This window comes from Phodopus roborovskii, unplaced genomic scaffold (assembly GCF_943737965.1).
Source record: "Phodopus roborovskii unplaced genomic scaffold, PHOROB, whole genome shotgun sequence".
NCBI classification, from domain to species: Eukaryota; Metazoa; Chordata; class Mammalia; order Rodentia; family Cricetidae; genus Phodopus; species Phodopus roborovskii.
The window spans coordinates 1,819,136-1,839,509 of NW_026125575.1; the positions used below are offsets into that span (position 1 = coordinate 1,819,136).

Genomic DNA, 20,374 nt, shown 5'->3' on the forward strand with positions numbered 1-20,374 from the left:
CTACAAGAGCTGGTTCCAGGATAGTCTTCAAAGCCACAGAGAAACCCTGTGGCTCGAAAAACCAAAATAAAACAAACAAACAAACAAAAAACCCAAAACAGCACATTGCTGAGCAAGAAAAAAAGCTGCATTAATAATGCTTCCATGACTATTGTAATAATACTTACATGAATATTTTAATTACTTAGAAAGACGATGACTAGCAGTGGCTTTTCAATGTATCGAGATTTGAGAATATCTGAGCCACTTTCTAATGATCACTTACTAATTTATATGTAATGACCATGTATTAACTAATTATTAAAATAACTTCAAAGTAGCAACCTTTGATGACTAGGAATGGGACAAGAGCTCAGAATTGTCTAAACTCCTTTTTCCCTCAAAATGATCATCTTTTTTTCCTTTCACCTTCCTTCCTTCCTTGTTTTCTTCCTCCCTTCTTTCTCTTTCTTTCTTTCTTTCCTTTTTTTTTTTTTTTTCAGGACAAAGTCTCTTGTAGCACAGGCTGGCCTCAACTTTTCATCCTCTGGTCTCCTCCACCTCACAAGAGCTGGGATTACAAGTGTGCACCGTTCCACCATCCCCAGCCCCTGACTGTCCTGATTGTGTGGGAAAAAGCTAGACACAGAAAGCGTCGGGAGATGGTTGATCAAGACTGCTTCAAAACAGAAAGGAGCTATTCATCAGACTTTGTAAATATGTAAAAGCATGACTCAGCCACTTTCTTCCTAACTCGCAAGAAAACACTGTGGCCACTTTCACAGTCCACTTGTGAAATGAAACAGCTACACAAACGAACAAAATGCCTGCTAAAGTGCCTATTTCTTTCCGTTATCCTCTTGAAAAACAACTATAAAGGTTAATTCTACGGTATGTCTGCTTCACACATGTGTTCTTTTCCAACAATGGCTGGCAAGGAGGGATGTAGTGATAAATTATTTATGATTTATTAAAGCTTGACTGAGGGTTCAGAAAAGCCAAGGCAGCCTCAGGCAGTGGTGGCACACACCTTTAATCCCAACAGCCAGATGCTAGGAGGTGGTGCTACACGCCTGTAAGTAGGACTCAGGATTAAGAGATAGAGGAATCTCTCTGAGTTCAAGGCCACCTAGGGATACATGAGATTAAATCAGTCTAAAAGAATAACAGGTCACCAGCCTTTCAACCCAGCACTAGAGGGATATAAATGATAGAAACAGGAAGCAAGCAGGATCTCCAGTATTCAGTATAGGCATTCAGTCTCCAGCCACACTGAGGAGAGGCACCAGTTTGAGATTTTATAGCTATCAATATTTATTTTCCTAACCTCACGTTCCCTGCAATGTATGTATCTTTTAGAACACTTACTGGTTAATTTTGTATTTGTTCTTCTGCTTCATTGGAGTATGGTATAGGTTCTTTCATATTTTGCCCAGGCTTAATTATACTGACTTATAAATGTAGTATTGGGGGAGGGGCACTGGGTGAGCTGCAGGCTCTTTGTAATGCACTGAATATTAGCTGGCCGTGGCTATGAGCTTAATTGTAATGTGCTTTACTATGATAAAAGCCAAAAAGCCATTCAATCCTATTACAACAAAAATATCCATATAAAACATCCAAGCACTGTGAAATGGTTGCAATCTATTAATAGTGCTTAAAAATCATGGGAGGAAAAAAAAAAAAAAAAAACAGAAACAAAAAATGACCTGAATCACTCTTTAGTAGTAGAATATGACAGGCATCTTTGTGAAGACAGAAACAAAATTGCTGTTATTTGATGCCGATTCATAGTTTCAATTGTGGCTTGAGTGATTTCACTGGAAAACACTAATATCCAAAGATACCCTCAGACATTCTTTGGAAACATCCACAGGGCATTAAATTACTGAGCGGCAGTAAAAATACTATTTGGAACATACCTGAAGACAACAGTTTGAAGGCATAAAATTTGCTTTCAGACACAATTCTTATAGTTAATGGGCGGTGATTGCTTTAAAGTAGGTAAACATTAAACTGTTATTGATTAAAAAATAAAAATAACAGCACCCCACTTGAAACCTGTGAGAAAAATCTGCATATTGTTGAAATTTTCCAGATCCAAAATTAAACATTTCAAGATCAGTTTTATGAGTCAGATTTTAGAAGCTGTCAAAAATACCTACAGTTTTGCTTAGTCGGAGGATTCAGTAAAGCTCCAAAAACAGTTCATATATAAATATATGTCATTTCTAGTTCACACATGCCTGCATCAATATATAAACACTTTTGGGTTTGTGTGTGGACATGTGTTTGCCTGTGTGTACAGGTTCACACGTGTGCGCCTGGCGGTGAGGTCAGAGGTCAGCGATGAATGACTTTCATTGGGCAATATCTACTGTTTTGTTTGAGATAGTGTCACTCTCCAACCAGGCTGCACTCTCTGGCCAGAGAGCCCTGAGCTCCCTAGCACCAGGGTTACCTGTTCCCATCACCAAGTTTAGCTCTTCTGCTTGGTTCTAGAGTCTAAACTCAGATCCTCATGCTATCTCTGAGCCCAGCCTGCCTTCGGAGACACCCAGTGATCTCCCTGACTCAGCCTTCTGAATGCTGGGCTACAGCTGCTCATGACATCAAGTCTGGACTAGTCAACTTTTTTTGTTTTTCAAGACAGAGTTTCTCTGTGTAGTTCAGGCTGTCCTGGAACTTCCTTCTGTCGACCAGGCTTAGTCCTATATTTTAAAAAAGAGATATTTTATTTTCACTTTGTGCAGTTTTTAAAATGTCCTTTTAGGTGGGAAAAAGGAGTATGTTGGAAGCCATATATTACAATTATTTAACAGGAAAAGAATCTTAAATGCCCGTTAGCGTTAGATTTTATAAAATCTTAGGCTTATAATCCATTTTCCTAAACATTTTGCATAGATTGAAATGGAATCTCTGGTCTGGTTTAATAAAAGCAGTAAAAATTTTTTTTATTAAATTCTTAAGGGCTATAATAAATTTTACTACTATTAGCAATAAAATTAATTAAATAAATTAATTTATTAACTACTTAATTGCTTTTGAGGCATCTTTTATAAGCACAACTGAGGCTCGAAGCCCTGATGGGGACAGACTTCTCGTCAGTTTATATGGAGTTATGGCTTTTAATGCAGGTTCTCTCTGGTTACTGAGTACAACTATAAGGCTTCTTTAGCTGGCGATTAACCTTCTAATCCCATCTGGTACTTGAGGAAAGTATGTGGTAAGTGGAAACACTCCAAAAAGATGACAATGGTCATGGGAGATGTCATTCTGTAAATATGTTTCTCGTATTGGTTAATGAACAAAGCACTGTTGGCCAATAGGAAAGCAAGATAGGTGGGACTAGGAGACAAGGAAGAGAGAGGAAGTAGGAGGGAGGAGTCTGGAGACTGGAGAGAACAGAGATCCCGGCCCTCTCTCCGGTAAGATGAGACCACGTGGAAATACTTAAGATTAATAGAAATGGGTTAATATTTAAGACAGAGCTAGCCAATAAGAAACACTAGTAACAGGCCAACAGAATTATATCTAATACAGCGTCTCTGTGTTATTTGGGGCTGGCATGGCTGTGGGACCAGGCTGGCGGGAAAAAAACTATTCTTCACACAATGGCATCCGGGGATGAGAGTGGATTTCCCTTGGAGGAGAACAGCTCAGGTGTCCAGGGTTGCTTTCCCAGGAATGACATCACACGCACGCACGTACCTAGGCACACACGCATGCGTGTACGTATGTAGGCACGCATGCATGCATGCACAGGGGTGGTGGAGCTGCACAAGAGGTCTAACACTAAATGGCTGACTCCCTATAAAAATACTGTTTGTTGACCTGTTCACTTGGGTTTACCTGGAAAACAGTGTTACTCCGTAAGCAACCAGGAGAAACAGATGTAAACATGGTATAAACAGTACACTTTGCCCAAAGCGCAGGCTGTGCAGGCTGCAGCCCTGCATTTCCCGCTGGCCACCCCTGTCTATCCTGTCTCATTTCATCTTCGCTTTGGCTATCATTACATTAATATTTAATACGTCCACACTTCACCGTGGGTTGAGTAAATTAATAAAGTCAGTTCATTCGTAATGCAGGGCATCTATCCAGAGGAAGCCTGCACTGCATCCTGAAGTTAATGAAGGATATTGTCTTAACAGCGCCTGGCACAGGTCATCAGTTGTCATGAACACGGTATATGTGAGAAGGAAGTCATCAAGGAGCGTCTCTGCAAAAGAAGAAAAGAAACACAATGTGAGCAAAGGATGGAAAGGAAGGTACCCGAGTAGTCTCCACTGCAGGAACATGGCGACTGATGAGCTCTGGAGTAAAATTCTACCAACAAATGCACTATTTATTAAAGATAAGCTTTGAAAAATTCTTTACGCCGATGCTTCAAACAGTCAAGTTTTTTTTTTTCCTTCTGACAAATTTTCTCAATATGCCATTATTATTCCATTTACTGAGACATCATTTGTATCTGAGAGTAGAGGCGTTTATGAAAAACCAATGCATAAATAATGTGTTTTAAAAAATAAAGTTCCTAAGCCTTCTGAAGTATAGACTCCATTTCTACAGACAAAAGAAGAAAAAAAAAAAAAAAAAAACCTAGCCACCTTCAAGTTCGGATAAATTAAGACTTTACAAGGCCATTCATTTTCATTTAGGGCAAGAATAAGAAAATCCACAAGACACTCATCAGGCCTCAAGGCCATTCATTCATTCACCTTTTCCTTTCACAGGCATCTGTTGGGGCTGGGAGGTGGTGGCGGCGGCGGGGCTCACCTTTAATCCCAGCATTCAGGAGCAGAGGCAGGCAGGCGGATCTCTGTGAGTTCGAGGCCGAGGCCAGCCTGGTCTACAGAGTGAGTTCTGGGACAGCCTCCAAAGCTACAGAGAATAAAGTACTTGCCTACTACTAGTGAGGCCTTAAGTTTGTGTCGATACCACAGAAGAAGAAAAGTCGGGGAAGTGATGCAAGATTTTCTTACTGTGGTGAAGAGAGATTAACCCAAATCTAGTAAAAATCGGGAGCCTAAAATTCTAGACCAAAAAAAAAAAAAAAAAAAAAAAAAAAAAAAAATGCTTCTTCCTAATTCCATCTGTAATTTCACATTTTTAGTTAATGTACAAAGTGATACGCTTCAGTGTGACATTTTGAAACACGCTCATCATTACACTTTGCTCATTTTCCTCCCTACTTTCCATGTCCCCCACCCTACAACCCCTAGTGCCCCCGCCCCTCGATTCTTGGATGTTTCTGGAAAATTTGGCACGTGATATGGGGCTGCAAAACGGGCAAAGTCTGACCCCCCAACACAATTTCCAAAGCAGCAGAGATCATGTGTAAAACGCAAAACAGCTTCACTAAAGTCTCTCTGCCAGGGTCTCTTTATCATCCATCATACAGCATGGCTTACATCCCTCATCTTTTACATTGCGAACAGAGCACTTTTGTTTTTACGAAACAGTAGTAAACTATGAAGGCAATGAAATTACGTACTGTTACAGACTTAAAACTGACATAACTTTCATCTTTATCAATTGAAACCCACCCCTTAACATGACGGCATTAGGAGACGGAACATTTGACATGTAAGTAGGACTCTGTGGAGTCCGGGTGGGGTGGATCCTTTGTGATTAGGATTAGAGACCTTTTTTGGAATCCCGAATGTCTGCTTCCCGTATCCACGATTTGAGAACACCGTGAGGCAAGCTCTGAACCAGGATCAAGCCCTCATCAGACAGTGACTTGGGCAATACCTTGACCTTCAGCTTCCCAGCCTCCATAACCGTGAGAATAAGCGGATTTACTGTTTGTTTTACAAACTACTCAGTAAGTGGTATTTTGTTAGAGCAGTCTGAGTCCAAGGTCTACACTTCAATAAATGCCTAGGCATAACTAATTGTCTACTACAGAGCTCTGTGAAGATTTAACAGCAACAACAAAAATACAGAATTTAGTCACATACAACTAGCTACATCTGCTCTAAAAAAGATGATCAATGCAAACAGCAAGGCTGTATCTACAAATCAAATCCCATTCCGTTCAAATAAGATGACACCTGTAATCCTTCATCAGCCACAGAGTTTCTAGGTTTGACTTGGTTACAGAATGGTAAGATAATTCTGATCTACATTAGGGAATGGGTGTGCGTGTGTGTGTGCCTGAAGAGGTCAGAGGAAAACATCAGATGCCCTGCTATACCATTCTCCGATTTATTCCCTTGAGACAGGGTCTCTTGCTGAACCTGGAGCTAGGGTGGCAGCCAGCAGCACCAGTCCTGTCTCTGCCTGTGGGGGGTTGAGTAAGAATGGCCCCACAGCCTCATATATTTGAATGCTTAATTATCAGTGAGTGGCTCTGCTTGAGAAGGATCAGGAGGCGTGGCTTTGATGCAGGAAGTGTGTCACTGGGGGTGGGCTTTGAGGTCTCAAAAGCTCAAGCCAGGCCCAGTGGCTTGCTCTCTTCCTGCTGCCTGTGGATCTAGATATAGAACTCACAGTTATTTCTCTAGGACCAGGTCTGCCTGTGCACCACTATGATCTCTGCTATGATGATAATGAACTAAACCTGTGAAATGTAAGCCAGTTCCAATTACATGCTTTCATTTATAAGACTTGCTATGGTCGTGCTGTCTCTTCACAGCAACAGGACACTGACTAAGACACTGCCCTTGGTGCTGGGATTATGGGTCCACACACAGCTAAGCCTGGATTTCACACGGGTACTGGGGATTCCTGCTTAGACACACATTTGGGCAGCAAGCACTGCTACCCATAGAGCCATTGCCTTTAAACAGGAAAAGCCAATTAGAGTGGGCCAAGGTGCTAATTAATGAAGACTACAGTGGAGTTTTTAACAAAATACTTATAATTTATACAGGGTCCTAAATTCAATCCCCAGCACTGAAGGGGAGATTTTTTTTCGAGTCATAGTGTTCTTTATCAAAACAATTAATATGACAAATTCTACCAAAACTCACTGTAAGGCTAGACTTCCAATGTTCTGCCACACTACAATATGCTAACAAATCATTGGCCTGACTTGCTGTTACTCTGTTTATTTTTGGTTGTTGTTTGAGACAGTGTTTCTCTGTGTAGCCCTGGCTGTCCTGGAACTTGCTCTGTAGAACAAGCTTGCCTTGACCTTCCAGAGATCCAGAGATTAGCCTTCCACCTGATTCTGTGTGTGTGTGTGTGTGTGTGTGTGTGTGTGTGTGTGTGTGTTTTTGCTCCAAGCAGATGTGCACTGGCTTTGATGGGTAAACGTTAAGCCTAGCATAAAAAGACAGTGTGTTCCTCATCAGACAATACACAGCCTGTACCTACAGAACAGCTATGAGCCCCATACTCTCTCTTTATAAAAGGCAGGAGAAGCCTCAAACCACTTAACCTAACAGCCTGTTTTTTAAAGATTAGTAATTATAATAAAAGATTTGGGTATATTTAATGACTTCTATTACAGTTTTAAAAATATTTGAAATGAAAATCAACCACATACATGATGTCTAAAAGACCTATGCTAATTTGGAATGCATCTCATCTGAGAGCTGTCATTTTGGAATACTTTCTCCAAAACACAGTAAAATTATGCTAAATATGGTTGATAAACGCTCTTTTAAAAATATTTTTATTTTATGTGTATGTGTGTTTGAACTGAATGCATATATGTGTGTCATGTGTGTACCTTGTGCCTGTATATGACAGAAGAGGGCGTTGGAGCTCCTGGAACTTGTTATAAATGGTTGTAAACTGCCTTGTATGTATGTTGGGAACTAAACTCAGGTTGTTTGCAAGAGTAGTTAAAGGCTCTTAACCACTGAGCCACCCCTTCAGCCTCTTATGTAAAACACTTACCTTCTCTGGTTGGATTAGGGACTAGAATGTCCTTTTTGGCACAAAATGCAACACACAGATTCTGGGAAGGGGTAATGGAGTAGTCTGCTCTGAGGTCTTTAGTAACCCTCACAGGTAGAAGCTACCAACACCTGGAAAGGACCAAGTGATCACATCAGGAACTCCATGTGTTCGAGTGACACTTAAAATGCTTGGTGTGACAGACAGGGGGAGATATTCTTACTCTCAGCTGGATCTAATGAGGTAGGAACTATTTTCTAATCAAGGTTTTCTCCATTAGTGGCTAAGATGAAAAAGAACACCATTAACTTTGATATAAGCAGCCATTCCGTGGCAAACAACCTCAGGTAATGAACTGAGTATCTGTGAGAGTCTGGTTGGGCTTGGCAACCCTCTTGGCATTCAGTTCAATTAATCAGCTCACATATCGCAATATTTTGTGAAGAGATTTGACCCACAAATGCTTATTTCCCCCTAAGCTACGACCATATTTAATATTCACAGCTTTTGCCTAATTATCTGTCATAGAAACATTAATTAAAATAAAAACAATAAGGCCATATGAAAACATCTCCAGTTAAAGTTCTAATGAACAGAACAGTTAAAAATTCCAGTAAACAGATCAGATTTCCCATTATGCCCAACTGCAGTCTTTCTTTTTAAACTACGCTATTGCTCTGACAAATCTCCCCCTACACGTAACAAGCTTTCCTTTATTCTTTTGCTTCAAGGATTGAGAATATAATTGAGAGATATGAACAAAAAGTGTAATCAAAATGATGCACTCCAAATAAAAGTGCATTTCATTTTATACCATCCATGCTTCAAAAACGTCTGTCCCGCTGGTATTTAGAGACCTTTTTGTAGAACCACAATGGCTGTATGAATGATTCCCCAAAGACTATTAGCTAACAATAGCTGTTTAGAAAGACTAGCACATCCACCAGTATCCATATTAAAGCACAGTAATTATCTATTATGTTACATAGTGTTTAATTAACAGTAATTTAAGAATGTAGGCAGAAAAGCACTTCCGTATTCATAAAGGCATTTTTCATTCAAATCAATCTATACATTCACATTCTGTTCAAGAAATGTGTTCATTTTGATTTCCAACACTATGAATTCCCAGGTATTAATGTACAAAGAGAACTGTTCTTTAGAATTTGAGTCACTAGGTATGACCCTAAGTTCTTGGCTCATCACCAACCATTTGGGAATGTGCTCTGCCCTCCACCAGAACAAATTATGCTTTTATTATTAGGGTAGGGTGCAGGGGACTGAATCCAGGGCCTCATGTAAGTTAAATATGTACTATACTCCCAGTTCCCCCCAAAAAGAGTACTGTTCAGGTAGCTCTGTAGTTGTTTGTATTTTGAGATGGGGTCTCCCATGGCCCAGGCTGGTGCCCCTTCCTTCTCTAGCCTGGCACACATGGAAGAATGTGCATGGGGTACCCAGTGATAAGTGGGGGTAAGAGCCCTCTGTGTAGCTGCTGCTCCAGACCAATTAGCTGTTTTCAGAATCTGTTATCTGTTGTTCATGTGTTGTGATTTCCAACCGGTCCGGGAGGCTCAGAAAACGTTATGAATGCATAGGGGCCCATTGTGCAAGCCTGTGATGCCCAGACTTGCAAACAGGAGGGTGTATGTGATTATTGAGGCCAGCCTGAGCTATAGATAGCACTTTGTGGACATGTGGGTTTGTATGATTGCATCTACAGCATAGTAGTGAATAGTGACAGAAAGCCAGTATGGTCTAATTCAAAGTAAGCCTAGAAAAGTAGGTCAGAGCTGATTCCTGGTGGGCCTCTGAGAGTTGGCTAGGGATCCTCGGGCTCTTTCCACAGGGAACAGGCAATAAATGGAGACTTTGGAGGCAAGAAGTGACAAGGAAGTTTCTGAGGGATTGATCCAGCCACATCAGGACTACCCTAGTGGATAGGGAAGAGTGAGGACAAGGAGTTGAGTTTCCCTCTATAAACTGTGACACTTGGATTTCTGAGGGTAATCTGACTAGAGCTATTAGGCAAAGGTATCAAAGACCAGAGCACAGGTTATGGTAATGGGAGCCATAGGAAAGGAAACCGGAAGCTGATCTGAATTCTTCTACACGCCCATGGAAAAGACAAGCTGCTGTGGTCTAGGGTTGAGCAGGATTAGATGTTCATATGTGGGTGATATTAGGAAAAGGCAAGAGAAGAAGAGAGAAACAGAGAATCGGGAAGCAATTATACTAAAATCCACGAAGGCAGGGTGGGAATGCAGCTCTGAGGGTTAAATGTCGTGAGTTAGCTATAAAATGGGGTTCCTTCTCCACCACCCCTCAAAATACGTCTTCATATATGATCGTTTGTTCCGCTGGTTCAACTCGGGGACCTGCTTCCTGGTTCTTTACAGACAGGTTATGAACGGCCTCATGAAAGAAGGATTGAAGAGGAACAGGTCTCAAAGCCCTGTCCTGCTGTCCTGAGTAAGAGGCCCCCCACCCTCTCAGCACCTGGAAGCTCCCCACATCCTGTGACCCAGGGTCCTAGGGAGGTGTCATCACATAGGCATGATTGGATAAATCATGGGATACTGGTAATTAAGCTGATTCCTAGCTGCAGGCTTGAAAGGTGGTGGGACTAAAACCCTACTGGTCCAGTGAGTTCTGGACCAGCCTCCATCCTGAAGTTGGGATTTGGCTACCAGTCATCTTGGTAGCACACAAAGTCAGTCTTTCTACCCAAAGGTCTTACAATTTCCCTTGTCAGGGAACAGCAACTAAAGCCCGATACATGCAGGACATTACATGGGTTTGAGAGCTCCGTGCCAGAGGACAGACCTCGATGTCTTCCCTAAAATGTCACAAGTTAATAAAATTGTGTACTAAAAACTACTTCCGTAAATAATATCTGTGCCACAGTTGACAGTCAAGTCATTGACAATGCAATACCTATCTTTCTTAGTTAGGTTTTTTGTTTTGTTTTTGTTTGTTTTTCCTTTTTTGAGATAGGGTTTATCTATGGTTTTGAAGCCTGTTCTCCTGGAACTAGCTCTGGAGGCCAGGTTGGCCTCAGACTCACAGAGACCCACCAACCTCTGCCTCCCGAGTGCTGGGATTAAAGGCATGAGCCACCGGCACCTGGCATGACAATGGAATATTTCTGTCTGTCTGTCTGTCTGTCTGTCTAATTTCACTTATGAAAAATACATTTTTTGGAACAAAAGACATAGAATTCTCAAATATTAATCCAATGGCCCATATCAGACAGGAAGAAGTAAACATTGCAGACTAAGAGGATGTGTGTAAATATTCACTCCTGAGATGACTAGATGGTTGTCTACCCTAAACTATGTATAGGCTTTTTAAAGTGCTTTAAATCGCAATATGTTTGTGTTGAGAGAGAGAGAGAGAGAGAGAGAGAGAGAGAGGTGTAACTGTGGTCTCAAGTCTCCTGTGTCAGCTGACAACTCTGGGTGGTAGCACACCCTGATGATCCCAGAACCACAGGATGCTAGCACTTGAGATGCTGAGCTAGGAAGATTGCCAACTACAAGGCTAGGGAGACTCTGTTTCAAAAACAAAAACACCTCCTACAGGGAGGAGGGAAGAAGGGAGAGAGAAGGAGGGAGGGAGGGAGAGATGGGAGAGGAGGGAAAAAACCAAGCCAGTTTATCCTTCTTTAACTATCAACTTTCTGCCCTGGGCACTTCGCTCCCCAGATACTAAAAACAAAATAAAACAGCGTGATGTGATGCCCAGCTTGTAGACGGTAAGTGGCCGTGAGACTATGTTCTGGCCAATGGGAACCAGACCAAGGCTGTGGCACACATGCATGTGTGGGATACAGGGGTTCTCAGGCCTCCCCTTGGGGTTGTAGGGACAGGCATGCTAGCATCCCTCCTGCCTGTGAAATCAAAGCTCTATGGGGTGTCCTGGAACATTCACCTGGAAGAAACCCTAGCACTCACAGTAGAGTGGTCTAAGCAGCATCACATTTCTCCACATTTGTTTACACAGGAAAGAGAAAAAGATTCACGCCACGTTTAAATCATCCTGCCTAGAGTTTCGTTATAGCATGCAGCCACGGTCCAATCACAAATAATGCATTTATACCAGAAGTTCTCAGAGGCCCAATGACAAGATCGTACATGTGATCCTGGTTCTTAGGTTTCTCAGTCAAGTAAGAAGGGAACATGTCAGCAGCCATTGGTGCTCTGAATTTACCCTGACTGACCTCAGTACCTTGGGTTTGGGGAAGTCGATTCCTCCATGTGTCTACTTGTTTAATGAGAACAGAGCCTACCCCCACCCCAGAAGAGGCTCTTAAACAGTCAGCATTCTGAGGTGTACACACCATGCCAATCAACACCAACAGAATCTGTGTTCTGGAATTATTCCAGAAATCATCAATTTCATGGAAACCGGCATGCAAAGCCACCAAGTTAAGGCCAATCTAAAATGAGGTGAGATTGCACAGCTTGCAGGCACCATTATGAGGAAAAGAGCTCCATTTAGGATGAAATGGTAATCAGGTTTTTGGTTTGCTCGATGTGCTGGAGACAGGCCTTGGGCATTCTTCCTATACGTTCTGTTGTTGAGTCATTTGCCTGTGCTTTATTTTCACTTAATAAAACCACACTACGGGACACTAGGTTTAAGATCTAGAAGCTTGCTATACAACAGCACAATATGTGATATAAAAAAAGACCAGGAGAAAACTACCTTGGCATGATGTGACGTAATAGGCATAGAGCCTGGTGACAGGCCACAGGGAGGACATCAGAGGCTCCACGGTCAGTAGGGGCTCACACAGTCACACACAGACAGCAGAGGCTCACACAGTCACACACACACAGCAGAGGCTCACACAGTCACACACACACAGCAGAGGCTCACACACAGACAGCAGAGGCTCACACAGTCACACACACACAGCAGAGGCTCAAACACAGACAGCAGAGGCTCACACAGTCACACACACACAGCAGAGGCTCACACAGTCACACACACACAGCAGAGGCTCACACACAGACAGCAGAGGCTCACACAGTCACACACACACAGCAGAGGCTCACACAGTCACACACACACAGCAGAGGCTCACACAGTCACTGACCTAAGCTATGTTCCCTTCAGACTGGGCGCTCAGGCACAAATGCCCGCCTGTACACACTATTTACTTGTAAGTTCATGTTCACACTGAGTGGTGCTCCTTTACAAGTTGGGGATTGCCAGCAGACTGAGTGGAGGCAAGACCACCAGGCCTGGAGAGGGAGATGGAACTTCTCTGAAAATTATGGTCTGCCACTATTTAGACGATGACAGGATATTCTGGAAGATTCTGGTTCTGTTTTTCACACTGTCCATCCTTATTTGACAATCATGACTAATTCCATGTTTATTTCTAAGATTTGGGGGAAGGAGTGCCAGCCCAGTAGGGACTGAAACGGTATACACAGAATCAAAGGCTGGTTTCAGTTGTCAGGCAAGAAGGCCTGAGGGCAGAAAGGCAGGAAAGTGGGTAAAATGAGCTGAGCCAATGAGAAAAGAGGAAAAGATGAATTGTGAGAAGGGACAGGGCAAAAATTCTCCCATACAAAGTCTGTTCCTTTTAGATGCGTACTTGTTGTCAGCTAAGGCAATTCTGTGACATTGTAGCCTTTAAATGAAACACTGATTTGATTGAAACATGCTGTGAGGGATTAACATTCAGTGATTATAACCAAAGAAGTGACATCAGCTAATAATCCTTCAGACTCACAAGGCTGAGCACCCTCTGCAAAAGGTTGGGTGGAGACACAGACAGACAGACAGACAGAGGGAGACAGAGACAGGGATAGAGAGACATGGAGACAAAGACAGAGAAAGAGACCCAGAGAGACAGAGACATAGAACACAGGTACAGGGGCAGAGAGAGACAGAAGCAGAGAGACAGGGACAGAGAGGCAGAGAGGCAGACTGAGAGGCAGGTAGACATACGGACAGGGACAGAGAGACACAGAGAGAGATGGGGAGATAGAAACAGAGAGACTGTCTCCTTTCCATGTTTCTGGTAAGATGATACATTGTACTTGAAGATGTCACAAGCATTTTGAGACTCAGACAAATAATCTGATAATTTCACCCTAAATCTATCACTCCTAGGGAAAGACAGCTCAAATCTCTCTCTGGCTCAAGGAAAAACACAGAAAGAGAAAGAGGACAGGTTTTGTTTTTCCAATCTTTGACACTGACACATTTTCAGGTGATTTTTGTTTTTGAAGAATGGGGGAGGGGAGGGCTTACGTAAGCTTGGGCAAGCATGCTGCCACTGAGCTATAGCCTAACCTTCAAGGACCTGCAGTTGCTGCTGTCACAGGGCATATAAGAAGAGACATCAAGCTCACTATAGACAATGTCTGGGCTCATGAATTTCAGTATCTCACATGAAAATGAATATGGAAACAGCCAGACTCAGGCAAACTCCAATGTGTTTCTAGTAAAAGCATTAAAACATGCCAATATGATATCCAAGACTTAGTTGAGAAAATAATGTTTAAAAGTCTGTAAGCTATGAAGGCAGAGTTTTCCTTCAGAAAACGTCACACTGCGACCCTAGAATTCAGTTCCTCATGTTGTGATGGCCCCCAACCATAACATTATTTTCATTACTTCAAAACAACAATGTTGCTACTGTTATAAATGATAATGTAAATATCTTTGTTTTCCCATGGTCTTAGGTGACCCCTGTGAAAGTGTCAGTCAATCCCCAAAGGCATTGCAACCCACAGTTGAGAACCATTGCTCTAGACAGACCAAAAGCCACACTGGTCACAAAACTAAGATATTGCATTGTGGAGATTATTTCCCCAATGAAGTTGTCTGCTCAGTCATTTTAAATTATTGAATGTTTTAGTTTCTGCTTTGTCAATATGTAACTCATTTACACGCTACTTAAAAGGCCTAATGAAATGCTTTTCCTGTGTAGTTCTCTCTTATTACTGACTAACCGCTGCATAAGTTATCTTTCATTGAAAAAAACTGTAACAGCTTGTATTAACTTTGATGATGCTATTCATAATATTAAAAATATAATTCAGGCCCGGCCTTGGTAGCCTTTAATCCCAGGACTCGGGAGGCAGAGGCAGGCGAATCTCTGATTTCGAGGCCAGCCTGGTCTACAGAGCTAGTTCCAGGACAGGCTCCAAAACAATACAGAGAAACACTGTCTTGGAAAAAACAAAACAAAACAAACAAACAAAAAACCCCAACAAAAACAAAAAATATAATTCAGATATAAACTACAGCTCAAATGGGAAATGAACAGAAGAAGAATGTTTCCAGTAACAAGTATCCTGTGGTTAGGGTCATATCATAGCTCAGCTGGCAGAGTGCAGTTGGAGCATTCACAAAGCCACAGGTTCAAGTCCCCAGTACTACATGAAACCAGCATGGCACACACCCCTGTTCTCCCAGCACTCAAGAAGCACAATCAGGAGGATCAGAAGCTGTGAGGCCAGTCTGGGCTATATGAAGGCCGTTCTCAAGGACAAGACAAAAGCATCCCAGTGATCCAGGCCCACCTAACTAGGTACCATTTGTTTCTGAATCAGGTGTGCTGCCCCAATGACCCCTTCCCCCACAGGTTACACTGCCGTGGAAACGCCCACGAGTCCTTGGCCGGTCAGTGTGTGTTAAGGATGCTGTCAGTCTCACTTAGCTTTGTCTTGCTTCATTTCCTACAGGAAATTAATTAACCCTCCATCAACGGGCCGTGTAAAAGCATCAGTTCCCTTGTTACCATATGTAACTGCACGCCCAAAAGTGGTGTGAACAGACCGACCCAGGGATGATGGACATATCCGATGACATCCACAGACAAAATGGCTCTCCCCCAGTCCCATCTGAGAGTTCGGGTCTAGGTCGGTCTGTCTGTCCGTCTCTACCTCCCTTCCCTCCTTTGACATTTCCAGTCAGCTAGCTGCCCAGGTGGCCATCCTTCTCATACCTGGAAGACAGGAAGCAGGTCCTGTGTGCTTCTCTCAAGTGAGTGTATGTAAGGCTGAGTTGAGCTGTGTTTACTCCAGTTACGCCATTCACCCACGACTCCAGTCTCTAACGAGAGCGGTCTTTGGAATAAAGCTAGGAGTACATCTGGGCTCATTTCTAGATTGAAATGTACACTCAATCACTGGCACAATTTAATTAACTTCTACCTCAACATCGAAGTCCATTAAATGAGGATGATTATTCTGCCCAAGGACCCACCTAATGAGGCAAGGTTTGGATAAATGAATTGTCATTTTGAGTGACCTTTGAACCCTGGATTTCAGGTCTGCAGGGACCTCAGGCTTCATGTGGTCTAAGCGCCCCCCCTGCTGTGTGTGTGTGTGTGTGTGTGTGTGTGTGTGTTTATTATGAGGCAACCGAGAAGAATTATTTCTACTCAGTTCTAATTATCCCACCACTTAGTTAATGTGAATTTATAAAGTCTCCCAATGCTTCAATTATGCTTGACAAATACATTCTCTGTATTAGCAGTTCAGAGAGAAGCTAAAGGAATTGCAAAACTGCAACATGGAAAACAGCCTCATCCCAGCCCAGAGCAGAATGGAAGCCACATCTAATGGGAACTCCATGGGTCCGACTTCTCTGATGCTCTCACTCTGCATAGCTGGGCCTCATTTTTGACCTTTGTGTGGAAACAAGCCTTGACTGATGGCCCGTGCTTTTCATCATCTCGGAGGCACCTGGGGCATGTGCTAATGAATTTAGCTTTTCCTTGACTTGATGTTTACTAGTAGGCACATAACCAAAGAGCCCAATATTTAAAAATGACAGCTCCATAATGCTGAAAAAGGCATCCTTGTTCTCTGTCATGGTGAAAGCTACTTTCCCAGTTTTAGAGGGTTAAACATTTCCAGGGAGGCAGCTTCTTTAGCTTTCAAGGCAGCCATGTGACGGTAACACCTGGTTTAAATAAACACACATCACTTCACTTAAGTCTATTTTGTTAGGTCCCAAACTTTCATGTTAATTTTTAAGATCTTTGAATCCATTAAAGCACTTACAGTGTACTTGCTTTGGAAGATGGAAGATGTTATTGAAGCTACCTTCTGAAACCATACCAATTACCCATCTTCTACCATTTAATATGCAGTATTTTCCTCATTTTGTTTACTATAGTTTCATTACACACCACCCATCATTTCTATGCACTATTTTTCTTCATTTTGTTTACTATTTGTTTCACTCTATTAGAAGGTAAGCCTGTGTTGTTTTCAGTTCTAATTAGTAAATTAGAATTTACTAATAAAATGGTGCCAACACAGTAGTAAGTCAAAGATATTTATGCAGGGAACAAAAGAATTAAATTTTCAACGGCCCTAATTCACATGCATGTAGAAGCTGTATAATGTGAAAAACATGCATTTTTAAAAACATAGAAGAAATGTGTAAAGTTAAAACTTGAGAGTACTCAGTGGGGTGACCAGTGTAAAGATAAAATGCAGTGTATTTTATTGAGGGCGGGGGTTGTAGCTCCTCTCCCAAAAGCAATAGACTATTTCTGGATATCCTAAAATGGATTGGTAATAAAACTCTGCAAATGGATTTTGCTAGTAGCTCATAAATCAGAGCTATCTACTAGATATGTTGTTATAGTATAATTTCTCAAAGGAACTTTAAGTTATACAAACACGCATAAATCCCCACCACATATGGACCGTTGAGCTTGCATTGCAAGCACCATACTCACTGATGCTCTGTTCCGCAAGGTTCTGGAAACACAGCGGCAGTATCAGTAGCATGAGGTGACCTCACTTCCAACGTCCAGACAATTCTGGAGGATACTTACTCGCATCCTTGGGCTCCACTCAGATCTAGGGTTTTATGGTTCTTTGGCATATTTTGGAAATGAAGAAGAGAGCCCTTGAAGGAAAGTAGATTGTGGCACGTGACACTTCGGAGCTTATCTCATTTGTGCTCTGCAATGTGCCTCCAGCTGATTTACTAATGAAGTACAGATTTGGGACTCACAGCTTCAAAAGCTCATTTTAGCAAATTTTCTACCATACTTATGGGTGTTCACTTGCCTCAAAACATAAATCCCCAAGTGGGTCACAATATCTGAGTATTATTTGTTTAGCACCCATCACTGGGGCTACAGACAGCTACAGACAGAATTACATTGGCCAATGTGTGACATGACATTGCAAATAAAGGGCAAGGGATTTGTGGAGGTGGCTTAGTGGTGGTGAGCTTGGCTAGCATGTGCAATGACCTGCAATCAGTCTTAGCACAGAAGCTGATGTAAACTACAAAGGAACAAACACTATCAAAGTAAGTTTATGTGCACATCAATTATGTAAAATCACAGATACACTTCCAGTATCTTTAAAAAAAAAAAAAATCTATCTACCCTCAAAAAGCTTAGCTGTAACAGGGTCTGTGCTAGGCTTACTATTGGCCTGGTGACTCTGACAGGGGAGGCAAGCTCAGCAAGGAAGAAGTTCAACAAAATTTTGTTCTATCTTTCCAACCAGCATTCTTTATATTCTTCCATTAAAAATATCACATTCAAGGTTACTATGAACTTGGTGTTGGCAGGAGAAAAGATTTTCACAGAAAACAAAGGCCCTGCACCACTTAATCAGGGTTCTATAGTGCACTGCTCAACAAAGCCAGTGGCTCCCAACCTCCCTCATGCTGCAACACTTTAATACAGTTCCTCCTGTGCTGGTGACCCCTGACCATAAAATTACTTTCATTGCTACTTTGTAACTAATTTTGCAACAGTTACAAATTGCAATGTAAATGTCTGTGTTTTCTAATAGTCTTAGGCGACCCCTGTGAGAAGGTCATCCAGTCCCAAGGGGGTCCCAATTTACAGGTTGAGAACCACTGCCCTAGACTCAATACCAAAACCCCTCAGACTCTATGCACCCTCTCAAGAACTGGAAGGGTCATGCTTCCTCACTCACAGGTTTAAAGCCAATCACCATCAGCATGGAGGCATGTATGAGGACCAAAGCAGGCTGTAGAGACATGCCTATACAGTGTTGTATTAACAGACTACACAGAACGACAGCCTCCTGAAACTAAAGGGGGGGGGGAGGAGAAAGCAGCAGCTATAGCTTAAAGAAACCAGGTCAGGTCTAATGAGGAGCAAGGTAGGCTTTCCTTTTCCTATTAGCCTGCTTGGCTTGCTTGCTTTCCCTGAGAACCTGTTATCACAGGCGTACTTTGTTCAAAGGTATGCATAAGAAATTAGGGAATGAATGTAAGGAAATAGGAAGTAACCCATCAGATATGTTTTCCCTTGCTTGGAAATAGGAGCACCTGCAGGCCAACTTCATTCTCTGCAGGAGGAAAAGGGTTAAGTAGAAGCAGCACCCCTGTGCACAGCAGGGCAGCAGGGCAGCCCAGGCTCGCACCTGTCCTCCACCCCTCCCCTCCCCCCAGCTCCTCCACTCCTAGCTTCCTCTCATTTCTTTCTTTCTTTGTAATTCCCAGGCTGGCAATGCCCAGCAATGTCTGTCCTATTTCTGGGCAGATGAAAGGTAGAGCTGCAGAACATTTCTGAATGTTTCAAGTCAGGACCTGATCAGTGAAAGAAAAGAAAATCACAATCACAAACAAATATCCGGCTGCTACCCTCAGCATTTCCCCCCTATCTAAAAGAATGAAGAAGTATGTGAAAAAGAAAAAAAAAATGTTAAAATTTATATTTCAGTGGATCTCACTGCTGCTCGCTAGATTACTAATTCCTAAAGAGAAGGGTATTTGTTTACCATAGGTTTATGAAGATTTCAAAGCTGCCTGCAAAGGAAGACCTGGGTACTTAAAGGTTTGCCTATTCCCTACCAACATTCTCCATTCTTCTTTGATAAAAGTGTAAAAACTAAATCTCGTTCATTCATTCATTCACTCATTCCACACACATCACAGGTTGATCCCTATATCTGGTGTCACCGAACAGGAAAGACATGCAGAATCATGAAATCGCCTCGGTGACTGTATGCGGGTCAAATTAGTTAGAAATACAGTCAAGTAGGTTTGCCTTTATGCATCTCTAAAATTATTATTTTTAAAACTCATCTTGATTTGGTGATAGAATACTGCATATGAATTGTTGAAGCGTTTCTGTTCTGCTCTTGACTCAAGTAGCAGCAGAAATAAAAGCCTTCTCCCAGAGCAATTCTGTTTTCTATTCTATTCAATGCCGTCAACTTCTTCCATGTCAACGTTAACACCCATGGGTGATCAAGACAGTCTGTCCCACGTGATCACCACAGGGCTTCCAGAGCTTTCCACTTCTTTCTTTCCATGTACCCTTCACTCCTTAGTGGCACCAGGGCCACGTCTAGGGGCTACCATATGGCAACATGGGCCCCATATGGCTCCATCTCATGAAGAGAGACTCTCAACAACATAAAAATGCTGCTGTATACTTTTATTGCAGCCTCTTCTCCTTCCCTCCATCTGTCTTCCATATGGCTTCTGAACCTCTGTTAGGCTCTCATACATGAGTCTCTGCCAACCTGACCTAGGTGTCACTCACCTCTGTCACGCC

At 42.3% G+C, this 20,374-nt stretch overlaps 1 protein-coding gene across 1 annotated transcript in view; it reads right to left on the reverse strand.

Moving 5' to 3' along the window:
- Positions 1-20,374, reverse strand: part of Rapgef5 (Rap guanine nucleotide exchange factor 5) — a 212,260-nt gene that overhangs the window by 35,757 nt on the left and 156,129 nt on the right. Inside the window, exon 12 of the mRNA XM_051177828.1 lies at positions 4,123-4,201. Coding sequence (XP_051033785.1) covers positions 4,123-4,201 — 79 coding nt within the window. The remainder of the gene's footprint in view (positions 1-4,122; positions 4,202-20,374) is intronic.